Source organism: Carcharhinus amblyrhynchos, chromosome 14 (assembly GCF_965287045.1).
Source record: "Carcharhinus amblyrhynchos chromosome 14, sCarAmb.v2.hapA, whole genome shotgun sequence".
Taxonomy (NCBI): Eukaryota; Metazoa; Chordata; class Chondrichthyes; order Carcharhiniformes; family Carcharhinidae; genus Carcharhinus; species Carcharhinus amblyrhynchos.
The window spans coordinates 51,935,541-51,953,529 of NC_137337.1; the positions used below are offsets into that span (position 1 = coordinate 51,935,541).

General features: G+C 42.0%; 1 protein-coding gene across 3 annotated transcripts in view; it reads right to left on the reverse strand.

Moving 5' to 3' along the window:
* Positions 1 to 17,989, reverse strand: part of npas3 (neuronal PAS domain protein 3) — a 1,239,764-nt gene that overhangs the window by 857,050 nt on the left and 364,725 nt on the right. For all 3 annotated transcript variants that reach the window (XM_080202857.1, XM_080202858.1, XM_080202859.1), the window contains exon 3: positions 1,710 to 1,954. In XM_080202857.1, the coding sequence (XP_080058983.1) occupies positions 1,710 to 1,954 (245 nt within the window). The remainder of the gene's footprint in view (positions 1 to 1,709; positions 1,955 to 17,989) is intronic.

Genomic DNA, 17,989 nt, shown 5'->3' on the forward strand with positions numbered 1-17,989 from the left:
CAGTCTTAGTTTTTTCAGTTCAGTAAGACAATATTACTGGTTCATAGAACATAGAACATTACAGCGCATTACAGGCTCTTTAGCCCTCGATGTTGCACCGACCTGTGAGACCAGTCTAAGGCCCATCCAACCTACACTATTCCAACATCATCTATATGTTTATCCAATGACCATTTAAATGCCCTTAATGTCGGCGAGTCCACTACTGTTGTAGGCAGGGCATTCCATGCTCTTACTACTCTGAGTAAAGAACCTACCTCTGACACCTGTCCTATATCTACCACCCCTCAATTTAAAGCTATGTCCCCTCGTGCTAGCCATAATGTCAAAATGTCATATCACATGGCTTCCACCTTTCCACACCGTCTTTGACAATGGATATGTATCTGGATCCCTGAGACTTTTTTAAAAGGAAGGTTGCAAGGTCCTTTGACTTAAAGATAAGCAGATACTGTTGGCCAGCATGGGTTATAAAATTGAGATAGCCTTTATATATCTGTCTTTGAATGTGGCTTGTGCAGGGGGTCATTAATGGTTCCTTAGGGATAACAATGTGCTAGCTTCGCCGATACTGCCAAGCAGCTCCTTTTGTTCAGAGACAGACATAGGGTGGGATTTTCCATCCCCATCCGCCACTGGGATCATTAAGTCCTGCCAAATGTCAATCGACATCTGTCTGGACCACCTAATTTCCCATGGCGGGTTTCCACCATGATGGGGCTGGAAAATCACGGCCTTAGATTGAACTATAAGGATCTTTGTTCAGTTTTTTAAAATTTTAGAAATAGCCATGAGGATATCTATACATATCCTGTAAAAATAGACCATGAGGTATTTTCCTTCACAGCATTAACTTCCAAAAATACCATGCCCAACAGTTTATACATCTTGATATAATAAAATCTATAATCTCAAAATTTGAAACTGAAAATTTTACAGAAATACAGAGGTAAGTAACTCAAACTAATCCATCTCTTATTTCCAACCATCAGTAATGAAACCATAATTACAAGTATTGTTGGTCACAGGTACCCTGTCTTTGAGATTAGACAGGCAAAATTATTAACAATGATTATCTCTTTATTGAAATAAAAGCAATAACAATTCAACTTCCATTTTGTTTTAAATATTTTTGGGAAAGCAAAAATTCTTAAACACTTACAACACAACGGGTTGCACCACTATGAAGTAAATACGAAGTCTCACTACACCAGGTTAAGTCCTACAAGGTTATTTGGACTCACGAGAAAGCTTGTGATTCCAAATAAACCTGTTGGACTTTAACCTGGTGTTGTGAGACTTCGTACTGTGCTCACTCCAATCCAACGCCGGCATCTCCACATCATGACCATGAATTAATACTGATATATTTCTGCAAAAATGATCATACTCAGAATGTACCAATCTGGTTGAAAGCTCCGAACTATTGGAGGTAATAATGTACGGTTGAAGCCAAAGCTTTTGATAAAGGCTGAGACCTTGAAGTAAAACTGATGACCACAGGAGAAGTAAAAGTAAGGAAAACCCTTATACAACTGCTCCACAATGTCTTCATTATGAAAAGGAAAGACTAGAAACATCTCTGTTTAAGGTACCAGGAATACACAAATTAGCTAATCGAAATGCTTTAGATGCTCAGGTATGTGTCACCATAATTGCAGTTGAAGCACAGTAATAGTAGGTCGACTGTACTAATCTAATTTCCTTACCTTTCACAGATGTGTTAGGTGGGGGTCCCTCCATCCTCAAATTCCAGGGCGGATCACCTAGGTTTGCAAAGTCCCTCATTTTCAGATAACTAATGGTGAGGCGAATTATAGATGCTTTATCTAATTGACTTGTGATGGCTGCTGGGAGAGGCAGCAGTTTTGCCAATTCGTAGAATTCAAAGTTTTCCTTTCCTCTGCGTGAACGAGCAGCATCTCGAGATTTCTCCTTTCGCAAGGCTTGTAAACTAAGAGAAGAAAACAAAATTCAGTGCAGCAGAAGTAAAAATTTAAAATGTAACAGTTCGGAAGTTGCTATAAGTGTCTGTGTTTGTGATCTAAATGTAAATAACAACAATTTTGTCAGAACATAGATTCCCTGAAGTTGTGTTACTGAGAACTGGTGTCTGAATTACTTTATAAAAAGAAGAATTTCTAGAAAAGAAAATTATTTTCTGATGAAATGACATAAAATATGACTTAAAGGGATGTGGCTTTTGCAAACGGTTTATTAATCTCACTTATGACTATTAGGTTTCAAATTTGACCTTTACCACAAAAAAGTGGAAAGAACTAGTTCTCTACAATATTTTCAGTTCGCTTTGGAAAGATTAGTTCAAGATCGTACCCATTCTCTAGACAAATCGATGTGTATGGTATGGAGGAATTAAAGGAAGTTCCATCACATTAGAAGGAGAATTCCTTGAAGAAATGGTTTAATTAAATGGACATTCAAATGTAGATGCACAGCAGGAAGAAGTTCTTAATAGTTGTGGTGGAATAATTTATAAATTTATAAAGTAAATGTTAACAAATTGACTACACCTCATTCCCAAATGAAATCTGCTTCTTTATTATAAAATTTTTCACCATTACAAAAGAGTTGATTCAACGATCACATCTTTCAAAAATCAAAACCAAAAAAAAGCCCTCAAAGTTATCCTTATGTGGACAGCATGGTGGCACCGTGGTTAGCATCGTTTCCTCACAGCACCAGGCAGCCGGGTTCAATTCCAGCCTTGGGTGACCATCTCTGTGGAGTTTACACATTCTCCTTATGTCTGTGTGGGTTTCCTCCAGGTGATCCAGCTTCCTCCTATAGTCCGAAGATGTGCAGGTTAGGTGGATTGGTCATGCTAAATTGTCCTTTAGTGTCCTAGAATGTGTAGGCTAAGTAGATTAGCCGTGGTAAATATGAAGGGCTATGATGGATATGGTAGGGTGAGGTGGATCTGGGTACCTTTAGTGTGTAACCTACTTAATTGAAGTTTAAAATAAATATCAACATTTTACTGGATACACATGCAAGCTTGAATACTAATGATTATAAGTTATAAATAGGGAGCCTCGAACATGCATATGTTGTCATTCTCATAATACCTCATACTATTTTGCAAGTAGGAAACATTTGAAATACAATTTTTACGAAAATTGAACACACTTTTCAAAGAGAATGAATCAGGTATGTCTCAAAGTATTCATTTGCTAAATTTGCTTCTTTACTCAGATGTCAAATTGTTTTAGATCTGCACCAATTATGTGGATACCACATAGAATGGTAGATAATTTTGTAAGTCACAACAATGAAGTTGTGCTACTGTTGTTCTGGTCCTTAAAAAGATATGTGAATTTCCAGGCACTGACTGGAAGAGTCATACAACAAAATTTCAAGTTTTAAAACTTTTCCTGTAAATAAATAAGCTAAGATCAATAGTGTCTAAATACTATTCAGAAGGCAACATAAACTATAAACTATTGAAAAGATTTGCGATTAACGTTTAAAATGACTGAAAACCCTCCTCTATTGTTATACTTTACTCTGTCCCTTAAGTGGCATTTCATTCTTTGAGAACAAGTCCAAAGCTATTCTCAAATCCTGAGGCCTTATCTCCTTTTGCCTTTTCCAGCCCTTTGAAAACCTTTGGCCCATAATTTCCAATTAGCAGCGGAAAGAAATGATAGAATCTTTTTGCGCACTTTTGTGGTCAAAAAATGCAATCGAACTCCTGATGGGAGAAGCAGACGTCAGCAATATGACCTTTGCAGATCCAACGCCCCCATGACATGGCCCAACTGGGAATGCCATTGAGGTCTTACTGAGAAACTGTAGAGTAGAAGGATTTCCCATCTGGTATAAAAGTTATAGAATTGTACAGTGCAGAAGGAGGCCATTCAGTTCATCAAGTCTGCACCAACCACAATCCCACCCATGCCCTATCACCATAACCCCATGAATTTACCCGAGCTAATATCCCTGACACCAAGGGGTAATTTAGCATTGCCAATCCACAGATCTTTGGACTGTGGGAAGAAACCAGAGCACCCAGAGGAAACCCATGCAGACACAGGTAGAATGTGCAAACTCTACACAGACAGTGATCCAAGCCAGGAATCGAACCCGTGAGGCAGTAGTGCTAACCACTGCGCCACCGTGCCTCTCCATGTTGTGTTATGTTGAAGCTTTCTTTTAAATTGTTTCTTTGATGCTATTTCTTTGGACACTTTAGGAACTTTCAAGTGGTTATTGGATAGGCAGAATTATAGAGAGTGGGATAGCTTGATCTTGGGATTGGATATAGCTCAGCACAACATTGAGGGCCAAAGGTCCTGTACTGTGCTGTAATGTTTTATGTTCTTTTAAGTAGTTGATGCTATTATTATTGGCTCATTTAAAGTGTAATTTTTAATTTCATTTTTATGATATAAGATTATTTAATATGTGTAAATGAACATAGATTTAAAACAAATAACAAAACTGGCGAAACCCATATTTAAATCTGCATTGTGTTACACGTGGCATGCTTATAAGTGTGCGTATGTTTCAATTTAGAACATGGAAACTGAAAATGTAATTGTGAAGAAGAAAGGTCAGAACTTCTCGGACCATGATTTGGATATCTTATTGCATGAGATTGAGGAAAGGCGACTTCACATTTTAGGCTGTGGAAAATCTAAATATGTTTATTCTTAGTATTCTTCTGCCTTGCTTACTTCATTTATCATTATTCTCATTTAACTGTTTTGACGTTTCAATAATGCATTTGTATAATTTAATATTTAAATGTTTTGTTTTAATGTTTGAATGAAGGAATAGTAGAATTTTGTAAAGTTTAATAGAAAACATTTATTAACAAAATTAATGTTATAAATACAAAAGTCTGATACCATGTTAACATTTAACTTCAGCAGCTGCACTATGACATTTTGTTTAATTGCCTCATCTTTTCAAAGTTCTTACAAAATATATTTTTCTCTAACACAACAATCAATAAAATATTTTTATACATTAATACAACAATTCTATTAAACAAGGAGGTAAGGCAGGGGAAGAAGAGATATGAGGAGGGGTAAGAAGGGAAGTGTTAAGGAAGGAAGTGGGAGGGTGGGAGTGGGAAGGAGAAGGGGGAAAATGGGAGGCAGAGTGGGAGGGGGAGGGTTTGGACATAAAAATTGTACATTTTACAAATAGCCTGACTCTTCTATGCCTATGTCAAAGCCTCAAAAATATCTTCAGTTAAAAAGCCAAGCAAAAAGTGTGATGTACCAGCATGATTCCACATTTTCAATCTGCACTGGATTCTGCAATACCTGTCAGATAGATACTTCACATCAGCTTACATGAGACTTGCAAATATCACATTAAGGAATATACTTCCCTAAAACATTTGAACTGGCCAAGATATATACTTCTCACTGTAAATGTAGGCTTGTAAGGATCAATACTGCATTAGGAGGAGTCTTAAAATTGGGATAAACACTGCTTAAAATACATAGCAAAATCCAAATGGACTTCAGCAGAAACTTATTCCAGACACACCACCTTGTTATATATAAATGCACTTTTTACTGGAATTAGTATATCACAACAAAGTTGTAAATTTTTAAAAAATCCTTCACTTTGTGTGCATTGTATATTAAACATCTTTTTGAAACATTTACTAAAAAATTAACCCACCCAAAGGATGTCTGTTGCCTCTCACTTCTGTTGTGGGCAAGGTTTTAGAAAAAATTATTAGGGATAGGATTTATAGTTATTTGGAGAGTAATGAATTGATTGGAGATAGTCAGCATGGTTTTGTAGCGGGTTTAAGATCCGTGGATAGGTTTATGGACGAAAAGGGATTGGTTTAGGTTAGTGGGTCATTGTTTTTTAACTGGTCGGCGCAACATCGTGGGCCGAAGGGCCTGTTCTGCGCTGTAACGTTCTATGTTCTATGTTCTACTCGCGGCAGGTGTACCAAAAAAAAGTGTGCAATACATGCCTATCATCAGCGCAAATGACAAGTTAGAGAGACTGCAGAGTCGGAACTTTCAACTTGGCACACTTTGGACATGCATGTCTGTGTGCATGGCTGTGACTTACATACACATGCAACATACAATCCACTTAAATCAGGATTTGGGCCAGAAGTTATGGGCCTTTGTTGCCATTTAATTTCAGCTCAGTCCTCATTTGATTAACAGCTTCATGGTTTCTACTCAGCATGCAGTCAGCTGTGTTTATTTATCATTCCCTTCATGCTTGAATGCATCTCAAATACCGCCATTATTCCCAGCCACAACGTTTACACAAAAAAAGGAATTGGAAAGCACTTAGATCGTTTGAAGTTGCCGGTAGCTGCTTGTGGTCACAGCTGAAAACTTTTCAGGTGAAGCAGCACTTCATGTGCCTCTCCTTTAATCTGGACTATTAGGTTCACTATTCCTAATGCGGTCTACTCTACAACGGAGACTAAACACAGACAGGATGATCATTTTTGCCTTCGGTTCTATCCGCAAACAGGACTCAGACTTTCCGGTCATCTGCCATTTCAATACACATCCTGCTCTCATGTCCACAGATCGGTCCTTGGTCTATGGCAACGTTCCAGTGAAGTCCAATGCAAACTGGAAGAACAGCACTTCATCTTCCAAACAGGCACGTTACAATCTTCCTGATTTAACACTGACTTCAACAACTTCAGATTGTGAACTCTGTCCTACATTTTCACCCCATTTTTATTTCTATCCATTTATTTTCATTCAGGTGGTCTTGGAAGTAGTGAGGGGTCACAGAAGGGCTCATTGGAGAGGTAGGTCATCAATGCTGAAATCGCTATGTCCCAGAGGAGATGTAATTATCTTGTCAGGTGTGCTAAAGCTCTTAATGGTGTTTAACTGTTAATTGATTCTGGAATGAATGGCCTATCATGGGCTTCCACTATCGGAGAACTGTCATTGTTGCTGCCTGATCAAGTGTAATCCACAGAACCACTGAAAGCTTGGAGTGAGCACACAAGACATGGCCACAGGGATGCCATTGTCTTGCCAACACTACTTGATACAGATATTCTGCAGTCATACTGTTAGCCACCAGGACTCAGCAGGTGAATGGATGGTAAACAATGCCATGCATATTATCCCATCCACTTGCCTTCTTGTCACCCATCTATCAGGATGCACCCCAACTGTGATCCTTCATCAGGTCCCACACAGCTGCATATTATCAAGCTAAGGCATAACAGTGTGACTAAGAGGAAGGAAACCAGTAGGGCTGTCAGTGCTTGTGAGCAAGCATGTCACCTTGGAGTCACAAAGAAAAAGCCCTCAGAGACTTAAAACAATGCAAGGTGGAACAAGAGAGGGTGCCCCAGGAAATATAAAGCATACAAGGCAAAGTGAGAGACAGTGCCCCCAGGGAGACTTATATATTAAGACGAATGAGAGTGTGCAACTCGAGAAGTGAAAGAGAGAGCATACCCACAGTGAAAAATAATACTGAGGAGCAGCAAGAGTGAGTGGGCTGTGGAGGCTTCAAATAGCATAAGGCGAATTGAGAAAGAGAGGGGAGCAGCCCCAGAAAGACTTAAAACAGAGCAAAGAGGAGTGTGAGAGAACAGCTCCTGGGAGACTTAAAAAAAGGGTGAGCATTGCACAGCAGCCACAGGAAGACTCAGTCTGTGGACTAGCTGCACTCTGAGAAAATTTCAATGTGGCATCACTGGGAAAGTATTTTCTCACTTGTCTTTCAAAACTCATCTAATTTATTAGAAACCGTAAGGTCTTATTTTTGGGAGTAAGGTTTACTAACAATAGTGAAGCTTATCAATAGGATCCAGGTTTCTCAGCTCTAGTTTATATTAAGATAGTCTGTGAAGTACAGTTAAGATGTGATGATCCTGGCGTTGGACTGGGTAAACAGAGTAACAAGTCTCACAACACCAGGTTGAAGTCCAACAGGTTTATTTGGAAGCAAAAGCAACCTTGGAGACCGCCTTGGAGAATGCTTACCCGAAGATCAGAGGCCGAATGCCCGTGACCACTGAAGTGCTCTCCAACAGGAAGAGCACTTCCTGTTGGAGGGCTCTTGCCTGGTGAGAGTGTTCTCTTCCTCTTGAGGAACACTTCGGCGGTCATGGCCATTCGGCCTCTGATCTTCAGGTAAGCATTCCGGCCTTCACAACACATGACAGCACAGAGTCACTGAGCAGAGACTGATAGCCAAGTTCCGCACACATGTGGATGGCCTTAACCGGGATCTTGGTTCATGTCACACTATCTGTAACCCCTATGACTTGCCTGGACTTGCAAAATCTTACTAACTGTCCTGGCTGGAGACAATACAAATCTCTTTAATCTGTGCTTAAACCTCTCTCCACTCACGTTGTCTGTACCTTTAAGACTTGATTACCTGTAAAGACTTGCATTCCAATCATTATTTTGTGAATTGAGTTTGTGTCTTTATATGCCTTGTTTGTGAACAGAACTCCCACTTACCTGACGAAGGAGCAGCGCTCCGAAAGCTAGTGGCTTTTGCTACCAAACCTATTGGACTTTAACCTGGTGTTATAAGTACAGTTAAGGCATGGTAAGGAAGTTTGGTTGCATGAAATGTGCACCTTGTAGTGTGTGGGAGTTTTGGACACTTCCCATGATCAAGACGGCCACACATGCCATAAGTGTCACGAGCTGCAGAAACTTCAGCTGCAGGCTTCAAAACTCAAGTGATGGCTGGAGTCAGTGTGGCACATCTGCTAGGCTGAAAACTATATGGATAGTATGTTTAGGGAAGTGGTCACACCGCATGTTAAGAGCATGCAGACAGAACAGGAATCGGTAAACACCATACAATCCAGGAGAACTAGGTAGAAGCCCCATACATTCCTCTCACTCACTAACCAGTTCTCTGTTTTGGACACAGGTGAGGGTGATAGTTCATCAGAGGAGTGCAGCCAGGGTGAAGATGATAGCATTGTGGATGGTTCAGGTGTACAAGCAGGAGAAAGAAGAATGGCATAGCAATAGCGGTGGGGGATTCAATAACCAGGTGTTTCTGCAGCCGCAGATGTGACTCAGGATGGCACATTGCCTCCCTAGTGCTAGAGTCAAGGATATCACCAAGCAGCTGAAGGACATTCTTATGCAGGTGAACATCCTGAGATCAAACAAAGAGAACAAAGAAAATTATAGCACAGGATCAGGCCCTTCAGCCCTCCAAGTCTGCATCGACCATGTTGGCTTACTGAGCTACAACCCCCTACCCTTCTGGAGTGCATATTCTTCTTTTCCCATCCTATTCATGTATTTGTCCAGACACCCCTTCAGTCGTGGTCCACATAGGTACCAATGGCAAAGATAAAAAGGGGGATGAGGTACTGAAATCAAGTTTTAGAGAGCTAGGAAAATGATGTGCCACTTGCTAATGAGTACAGAAATAGGAAGATAGAGCAAATGATAGAGTTGCTGAGGCATGGTGCAGAAAGCAGTGCTTTAGATTTCTGAATCATTGCGATAAGTTCTGGGAAAGATGAGACCTGTACAAGGAGGACAGGTTACATCTTAACAAAATCGTCATCAATATCCTCACTGAGAGATTTGCTAGTGTTCTTGGGAAGGGTTAAAATCAGCTTGGCAGGGGGATGGGAACCTGCGAATTTCAGACTTGTGCACCGAAACCATCCACAATGCTATCATCTTCACCCTGGTAATCATAAAATCCTACAGTGCAAAAGGAGGCCACTCGGCCCATCAGGTCTGCACCAACCACAATCCCACCCAACGCTATCCCATGCATTTATCCTAGCTAGTCCCCCTGATACGAAGGGGCAATTTAGCATGGCCAATCAATCTAACCCGTATATCTTTGGGCTGTAGGAGGAAACCCATGCAGACACGGGGAGAATGTGTAAACTTCACACAGGCAGTGATCCAAGCCAGGAATCGAACCTGGGTCCTTGGCGCTGTGAGGCAGCAGTGCTAACCACTGTGCCACCGTATCATAAAGGTTGAAAGAGAGCTAGCAAAGCAAAGTTGGAAGACAACAGAAACGAATAAGGTTAAAGTCAGTGTCAAATGTTAAAAATGTTAAAAAGGCAAAATTAAAGCCACTCTATCAGAGTACACACATTTGCAACAAGGTAGATGAATTAATGGCGTAAATACAAGTAAATGGCTATAGCCTAATTGCCATTACAGAGATGTGGCTGCAGGGTGATGAGGGCCTGGAACTGAATATTCAAAGATATTTGACATTTAGCGAGGAGAGGCAAAAAGGAAAGGAAGGTGTAATGGTGCTGCTAATGAAGAAGGAGGTCAGTACAATAGTGAAACAAAATCTTAGATTGGAAGATCAAAATGTGGAATCAGTTTGGTTGGTGCTAAGAAACGGCAGTGGGCAGCAAACATTGATGAGGGTGATATATAGGTCACCAAACAGTAGTGGTAATGTAGGGCACAATACAAATCAGAGGATTATAGAGGTAAGGATGAATTCCTGGAACATATATGAGATAGTGTTCCAGAACGTTAGTTGAGGAATCAGATAAGGGATGGGCTATCACAGATCCAGTCTTATACCATGAGAAAGGAGTAATAAATAATCTTATTGTAAAGGTGCCTTTAGGGGAGAGTGGCCATAATGTGCTGGAATTTTACACGGAGGGACGATTCTCTGGCTTCCCTGCTGCATGCCTTTCACGATGGGATATGATGCACCATTCACTGTGGGTGGATCTTTTAGTCATGCTGCTGTCCATGGGATTTTTCACTGACTGCAACCCTCACCACTGCGAAACCTGTGCAGGGCATGCCATCAGCAGGACCAGAAGATCCTGCCGTTGTGAACAGCTGGAGAAATCTGGCTATTCAGTTTGAAAACAGTGTAGTTTAATCTGAAACAAGAGTCTTAAACCTAAACAAAGGAACCTATGAAGGGATGAAGGGAAAGTTGGTGGTGCAGATGGGAAACTACATTAAAAAGGTATTACAGGCAATGGACTTCAGCAAAGGGGAACCAAGAAACTGATTAAGTTTCTTAAGTTAAGAAAGGGAAAATGGAATATGAAAATAAACTCAGGAGAAACATAAACCAGGCCATAAAAGCTTCTAATGGTATATAAAAAGGAAAATATTAATAAAGACAAATGTAGGCCCATTACAGACAGATACAGGAGAATTTATAATAGGCAATAAGAAAATGGCAGAGGAGCTGAACAAATACTTTGTCTCTGTCTTCATGTGGGAAGGTATAAAAAACCTCCCAGAAATAATGTAGAATCAAGGGATCAGTGATAAAGAGGCACTGAAATAAAATAGTAACAGTAAAACAAAAAGTACTGGAAAAATTAATGGACTTGAAAATAGATAAATCTCCTCGACCTGATTATCTACATCCCAGAATACTGAAAGAGATGGTTATAGAGAAAGTGAATGCATTGATGATCTTCTTTCAAAATGCTCCCACAGATTGAAAGATAGCAAATGTAACCTCATTGTTAAGGAAAGGAGAGAGAATATGATGAACCACAGACCAGTTAGTCTGACATCAGCAGTGAGCAAAATGATAGAATCTATTACTAAGGATGCAACAACTGGACACTTGGGAAAATAATAGTAGAATTAAGCAGAATCAACTTGGATTTATGAAAGCGAAGTCATGGGTCAGAACATCCGAAGAGTAGCAATCAATTGGACTGCCACTCTGCTTCTTTTTACGTAAACTGGGATGAGGCTGCACTTTTCTCGCCTGATGAGATTGCAGCTGGGTGAGGAAAGTGCAGTTCAGTAGGTTCCTGAGGCCTTCAGTCAAGTGTAGCAGTCAGGCAAAAGGAAGCCACACCCCATTTTTTACAACACTATGGGGATCAGGAGGTAGGCAGGAGGGTGGGGGATCAGGAGGGTAGTTTGGTATGTGAGGGGAGTTGAGTGGGGATGGAGGGTAGTTAGGGAAAGGGAATTGACTCAGGAAATCTCATGGGGATGGGGATGTCAAATTTATACTTAATGGTGGAGGGGGGGAGTGGGGGGTTAGAAGAGGCTTTAATTTGTCTAACACTTCTGAAAAGACAGTCAGAACTATCCGAAGTATCCAATTTAATCAGAGTTTCACATGGTTCCCGGGTAATCCCATGCACTTCTTGGAGATCCCAACATATCCCCCAAGTACAATTCTCCCGAGATCAAAAGTTACGGGTCCATGTTTGGCAAACAAGTTGAAATCTTTTGAGGTTGTAACTCACAAAATAGATAAAAGGAGAATCAGTGGATGTGGTATATTTGGATACTTTGAAGGCTTTTGATAAGGTTCCACACAAGAAGAATATTACAGAAAGCCAAGGCATGAAATAATATTGGCAAGCAAGATCAGGTCAACCACAAGATATTTTATCAATAAATATATTCAATAAATAAGAGTAAGAAAAAAGTAGGGTCTGTAAAAGAACAAAAAGGTAATGTGTGTGAAGAGACAGAGGCTGTTCTTAATGAAGACTTTGGGCCCGATTTTACCATTGCGTCGCACCCGTTTTTGGGTGTGAAAATGTGGTAAAGTCGGGTGTGTGACCATTAACATGATCCATGCCCACATCGGCGCAGATTGCCACTTTACCGAACCCCGGAATGGCGGCGATTCGATTTGCGCCCAAAATGGGCGCAACAATGATTTAAATGCATTTGCATGCATTTAAATTGAATTAATGAACTGCCTGCCCAACTCTATTGGCACTTCTCCCTTTACCACCGCATTTGCCAATTCGGAACTGAGCCATAATGGACGTGCTAAATAAAAATCTGAATTGGGCGCTCCAGCTGCTGAAGAGCGCGTTCAGTGCTTCTAATGGCTCTCTGACTCAGGTCAGTGATGGGGGGGAGGAGGGAGGTGTGTTAGATGATCCTTTGGAGGGGCGATAGTGAGGCCAGGTCATTCTCTGGGGGAGGGGAAGGGGGTCGTGAAGTTAGATCGTTGTCTGGGGAAGGGGAGGAGGGGGTAGTGAGGCCAGACCATTCTCTGGGGCTGCAGGGGAGTGAGGCTAGATCGTTGTCTGAGATGGGGGGGACAGGGAGGCGGTTAAGATGTATCTCAGGGGAGGAGGGGAGGCCCAATCGCTCACTGGTGGGGCTGGGGGGCAGCAGATGGATCTGTGGCAAGGGTCAGATGGGTCTCTGGTGGTGGTGGTGGTGGTGGTGGTGGTAGGGGGGGCATGGGGCTCCGCTGCCACTCTGTGGGTGATCAGTGGGGAGGGAGGGCAGAAGTGGCCATCAGTCTGGATACTGGGGCGGGGGGGTGGTGGTGTAGGAGGAGGATAAGGGGGACAGTGATGTGTGTGGGTGTGGGGAGGTGAATAAGGGGAACAGTGATGTGTGTAGGTAGTGGAGGCGATGGACAAGGGGGACAGTGATGTCTGTGGGATCCATCGCTCCCACTTTTTGCTTCCGGGCCGCTTTCTCCATTTTCTGCGGCTCAGGAGCAATCTGACAGGGGCACGCTTTTTCAAATTTTTTTCCAACTGCGCATGCACAGTTCAGAGCTCTGATCATTTTGGCCCCGCTAAGCCCTGCCCATAGCATGAATGGGACTGGAGATGACTGAGTGCGTATGGGGGCGCCTGAAAGCAGATTTCTAAGTCGGATTTGCATTACGCCCAGATTCAGCACTTAGAATGAAAATGGTAAAATCGGGCCCTTTGTGTCCAAGTTCACAAGAGAAAGAGAATTGCAGACATTACACATATGGAGGAGTTGTGTACATATTGGATGATATAAACACAGGCAGCGAGGAAGTATTAAGGGGATTAGCATCCTTGAAAGTGGATAAGATACCAGGGTCAGATGAAATGTGCCCCAAGCTGTTAAGAAAGCCAGTGAGGAAGTAGTGAATGGTCTGACCATCATTTTCCAATTCTCACTGGACACAGAAGATTGGAGGACAGCTCACATTTATACCTTTGTTTAAAAAAGAAGCGAGGGATAGACCTGCCTCTGGCCTCCAACTGCTCATACTGACTGCTTCTCAAGTTTCTCTGTGCCTGTGTGCCATTCTCATCTTCAATGCTCCTTAGCATGAAGGGCTGTGTGCCTTTCTCCAGACAAAGTTCTTCATGGCACAGGGATGCACAAGTCTGTAGGGGTAGAAATATTTGTCCTGTGAGACCATGAGGCACACCCTTGGATTAAGTAAACCTACTGAATTAATTTTGTGCCATTTTGAAGCATATTCCACTTCTCCAAAGCTCTCGGCTGTCCAATGAAATATGCCAAGTTTAGACCTGCTTTTACCAGGTCTACTTTGATCATTTTGGGTTCCACACACCTAGTCTATAAAATCTGACTAGAGTGGAGACAGCTGAAGCATTAAATAACCAGCTACATATTTAAAAGATGCATGTGTGAAACACTGCCCATTTCCACTCCCACAAGAATGGGAAGTGCCATGTTTGGGGAAAGGACTTATGATGTTTCGGCAGTTCCAGTATTTTCACTACAACATTCCAGTATTTTCACATACAAGTTACTCAGCAAACACTCATTTTTCTCTACCTCCCCAGCCACTCTGCCAGCACCCTCATCTGCTGCACATCTGTCAATAAACACAGCAGCCCATGCAAAGATGCAGAGGCTGCAGTCTGAAGTAGATGGGTGCCTGCATAATACGGCAGGCACCCTCAATGACACTCAGACAGAAAAGTAAGCAGCCTGCCCCCACCACCTCCAAGTTAACAAGAGGACTGTGCAAGAGCAAAAGGCGCTCTCTTACCGAGAGCATTAATGAATTCACTGTAGTTACACTTCTCACATTCTGTAGAGCACACTTGACTTCTTGAAACGGTCTCCATTGTGGCAAACATCTCGGCCAATGTATGTTATCAGCTAAAGCGCATGGTGAGATGCAAACTGTGACAGAAAAGCAAAGTTTAATTACTTGAATTAGGCTGAAAGATTAGAATTCTAAGTTATGAACTAATTTTTGACCTTCATCTTACACTTGGGAGTTAAACTTAAATAGTTACACCAGTGTAGTAAACTTTGTATTATCTGACACTACTAAATGGAGATCTCTACTAACCGGAACTTCTGATGTTCTCCTAATGAGAATCATCACTTTACCAATGGGAAACAATTGGAGTCATAGAGGTTTACAGAATGGAAACAAGCCCTTCAACCCAACTTGTCCATGCCACCTAGTTTTTAACCATTGAGCTAGTCCCAATTGCCCACGTTTGGCCCATATCCCTCTATACCAATATTGCTCATGTAATTGTCTGAATGCTTTTTAAAAGGCAAAATTGTATCCCCCTCCCCTACTACAGCAGCTCGTTCTACCATACGTGTGAAATAATTGCCCCTCTGGACCCTTCTATATCTCTTCCCTCTCGCCTTAAATCTGTGCCCTCTACTTTTAGACTCCCCTAGCTTCAGGAAAAGACATTGACTATCTATTTCATCTATGCTCTTCATTATTTTATAGCCTTTCAAAACATCACCCCTAAACCTCCTATGCTCCAGGGAAAAAGTCCCAGTCCATCCAGCTCCTCCTTATAACTCAAACCATCAAGTCGCAGTAGCAACCTAGTAGATCTTTTCTGCACCCTTTTAAGTTTATAATAGTCTTTCTATAATAGAGTGAGCAGAACTGCACACAGTATTCCAAGTGCGGCCTTGCCAATGTCTTGTATAATTTCAACAAGCTGTCCCAACTCGTGTATTCAATGGTCTGACCAACAAAACCAAGCATGTCAAATACCTTCTTCATCATCCTGTCCACTTGTGACTCCACTTTCAAGGAGCGATGAACATGTATCCCTAGAATTCTTTGTTCTATAACTCTCCCCAATGCCCTACCATGAACTGAGTAAGTCCTGCCCTGGTTCAATCTGCCAAAATTCATCACCTCACATTTATTTAAATTAAACTTCATCTGCCATTCATTAGCTCACTGGCCCAATTGATCAAGATCCCATTGAAATCCTAGATCATCTTCTTTACTGTCCACTATACCACCAATCTTTGTGTCATCTTACTAATCATGCCTTCTAAATTCTCATCCAAATCATTAATATAAATGGCAAATAACAGTGGACCCAGCACCGATCCCCAAGGCACACTGCTGGTTACAGGCCTCCAGTTTAAAAACAACCCTCTACAGCCACCCTATGTCTTCAGTCATCAAGCCAATTTTGTACCAATTGGCAACCTCACCCTGGATCCCATGAGATTTAACCTTGTGTGACAACCAAGCTTGTCAAAGGCCTTGCTAAAGTCCATGTAGACATCGACTGCACAGCCCTGATTTATCTTAGAACAAGGAACAAAGAAAATTATAGCACATGAACACGCCCTTTGGCCCTCCAAGCCTGCACTGACCATGCTGCCCAATTGAACTAAAGCCCCCACCCTTTCCGGGGACTACATCCCTCTATTCCCATCCTTTTCATGTATTTGTCCTTTAAAAGTCACCATTGTATCCGCTTCCACAATCTCCCCCAGCAGCGAGTTCCAGGCATCCACCACCCTCTGTGTAAAAAATCTGCCTCATACATCTCTTTTGAAACTTGCCTCTCGCACCTTAAACCTATGCCCCATAGTAATTCACTCTTCCACCCTGGGAAAAAGCTTCTGACTATCCACTCTGTCTATGCCTCTCATAATCTTGTAGACTTCCATCAGGTCTCCCCTCAACCTCCGTCGCTCCAGCAAGAACAAACCAAGTTTCTTCAACCTCTCCTCATAGCTAATGCCCTCCATACTAGTCAACATCCTGGTAAATCTTTTCTGTAACCTCTCCAAAGCCTCCACACCCTTCTGGTAGTGTGGCGACCAGAATTGAACACTATATTCCAAGTGCAGCCTAACGAAGGTTCTATAAAGCTGCAACATGACTTGCCAATTTTTAAGCTTAATGCCCCAGCCGATGAAGGCAAGCATGCCATGAACCTTCTTGACTACCTTATCTATCTGCGTTGCTACTTTCAGTGACCTGCGTACCTGTACACCCAAATCCCTTTGCCTATCAATACTCGTAAGGGTTCTGTCATTTACTATATATTTCCGGTCTGCATTAGACCTTTCAAAATACATTACCTCACATTTCTCCGGATTAAACTCCATCTGCGATCTCTCCACCCAAGTCTCCAACCGATCTATATCCTGCCGTATCCTCTGACGGTCCTCATCGCTATCCACAAATCCACCAACTTTTGTGTCATCCGCTAACTTACTAATCAAACCAGTTACATTTTGCTCCAAAACAGTTATATATATTACAAATAGCAAAGGCCCCAGCACTGATCCCTGAGGAAGGCCACTTGTCACAGCCCTGCATTCAGAGATGCACCCTTCCATTGCTACCCTCTGTCTTCTCTGACCAAGCCAGTTTTGTATCCTCTGATCCCATACAACTTTACCTTCTGCACCAGTCTGCCATGAGAGACCTTGTCAAAGGCCTGACTGAAGTCCATGTAGACAACATCGACTGCCCTACCCTTATTAATCAGCTTTGTCACTTCCTAGAAAAACTCAATCAAGCTAGTGAGACACAACCCTTCACAAAACCATGTTGCCCTTCCCTAATATGTCCAGTTATATCCAAGTGGGAATAAATCCTGTCTCGAAGAATCCTCTCCAATAATCTCCCTACCACTGATGTAAGGCTCACTGGACTATAATTACCTGGATTATTCTTGGTACCCTTCTTAAACAAAGGAACAACATTGGCTATTCTCCAATCCTCTGGGACCTCCCCTGTAGCCAATGAGGATACAAAAATTTTTCTCAAGGCCCCAGTGATTTCCTCCTTTGCCTCGCTCAGGCTCCAGGGACTCGTCTACCTTAATGTTTCTCAAGAACCCCAATACCTCCTCCTTTTTGATCTCAACAGGACTCAAACTATCTACACATACTTTTCCAGACCCATCGTCCACCAAGTCCTTCTCTTTGGTGAATACTGACGCAAAGTACTCATTTAATACTTTACCATTTGTTCTCGCTCCATGCATAGGTTCCCTTCCCTGTCCTTGAGTGGGCCAACTCTC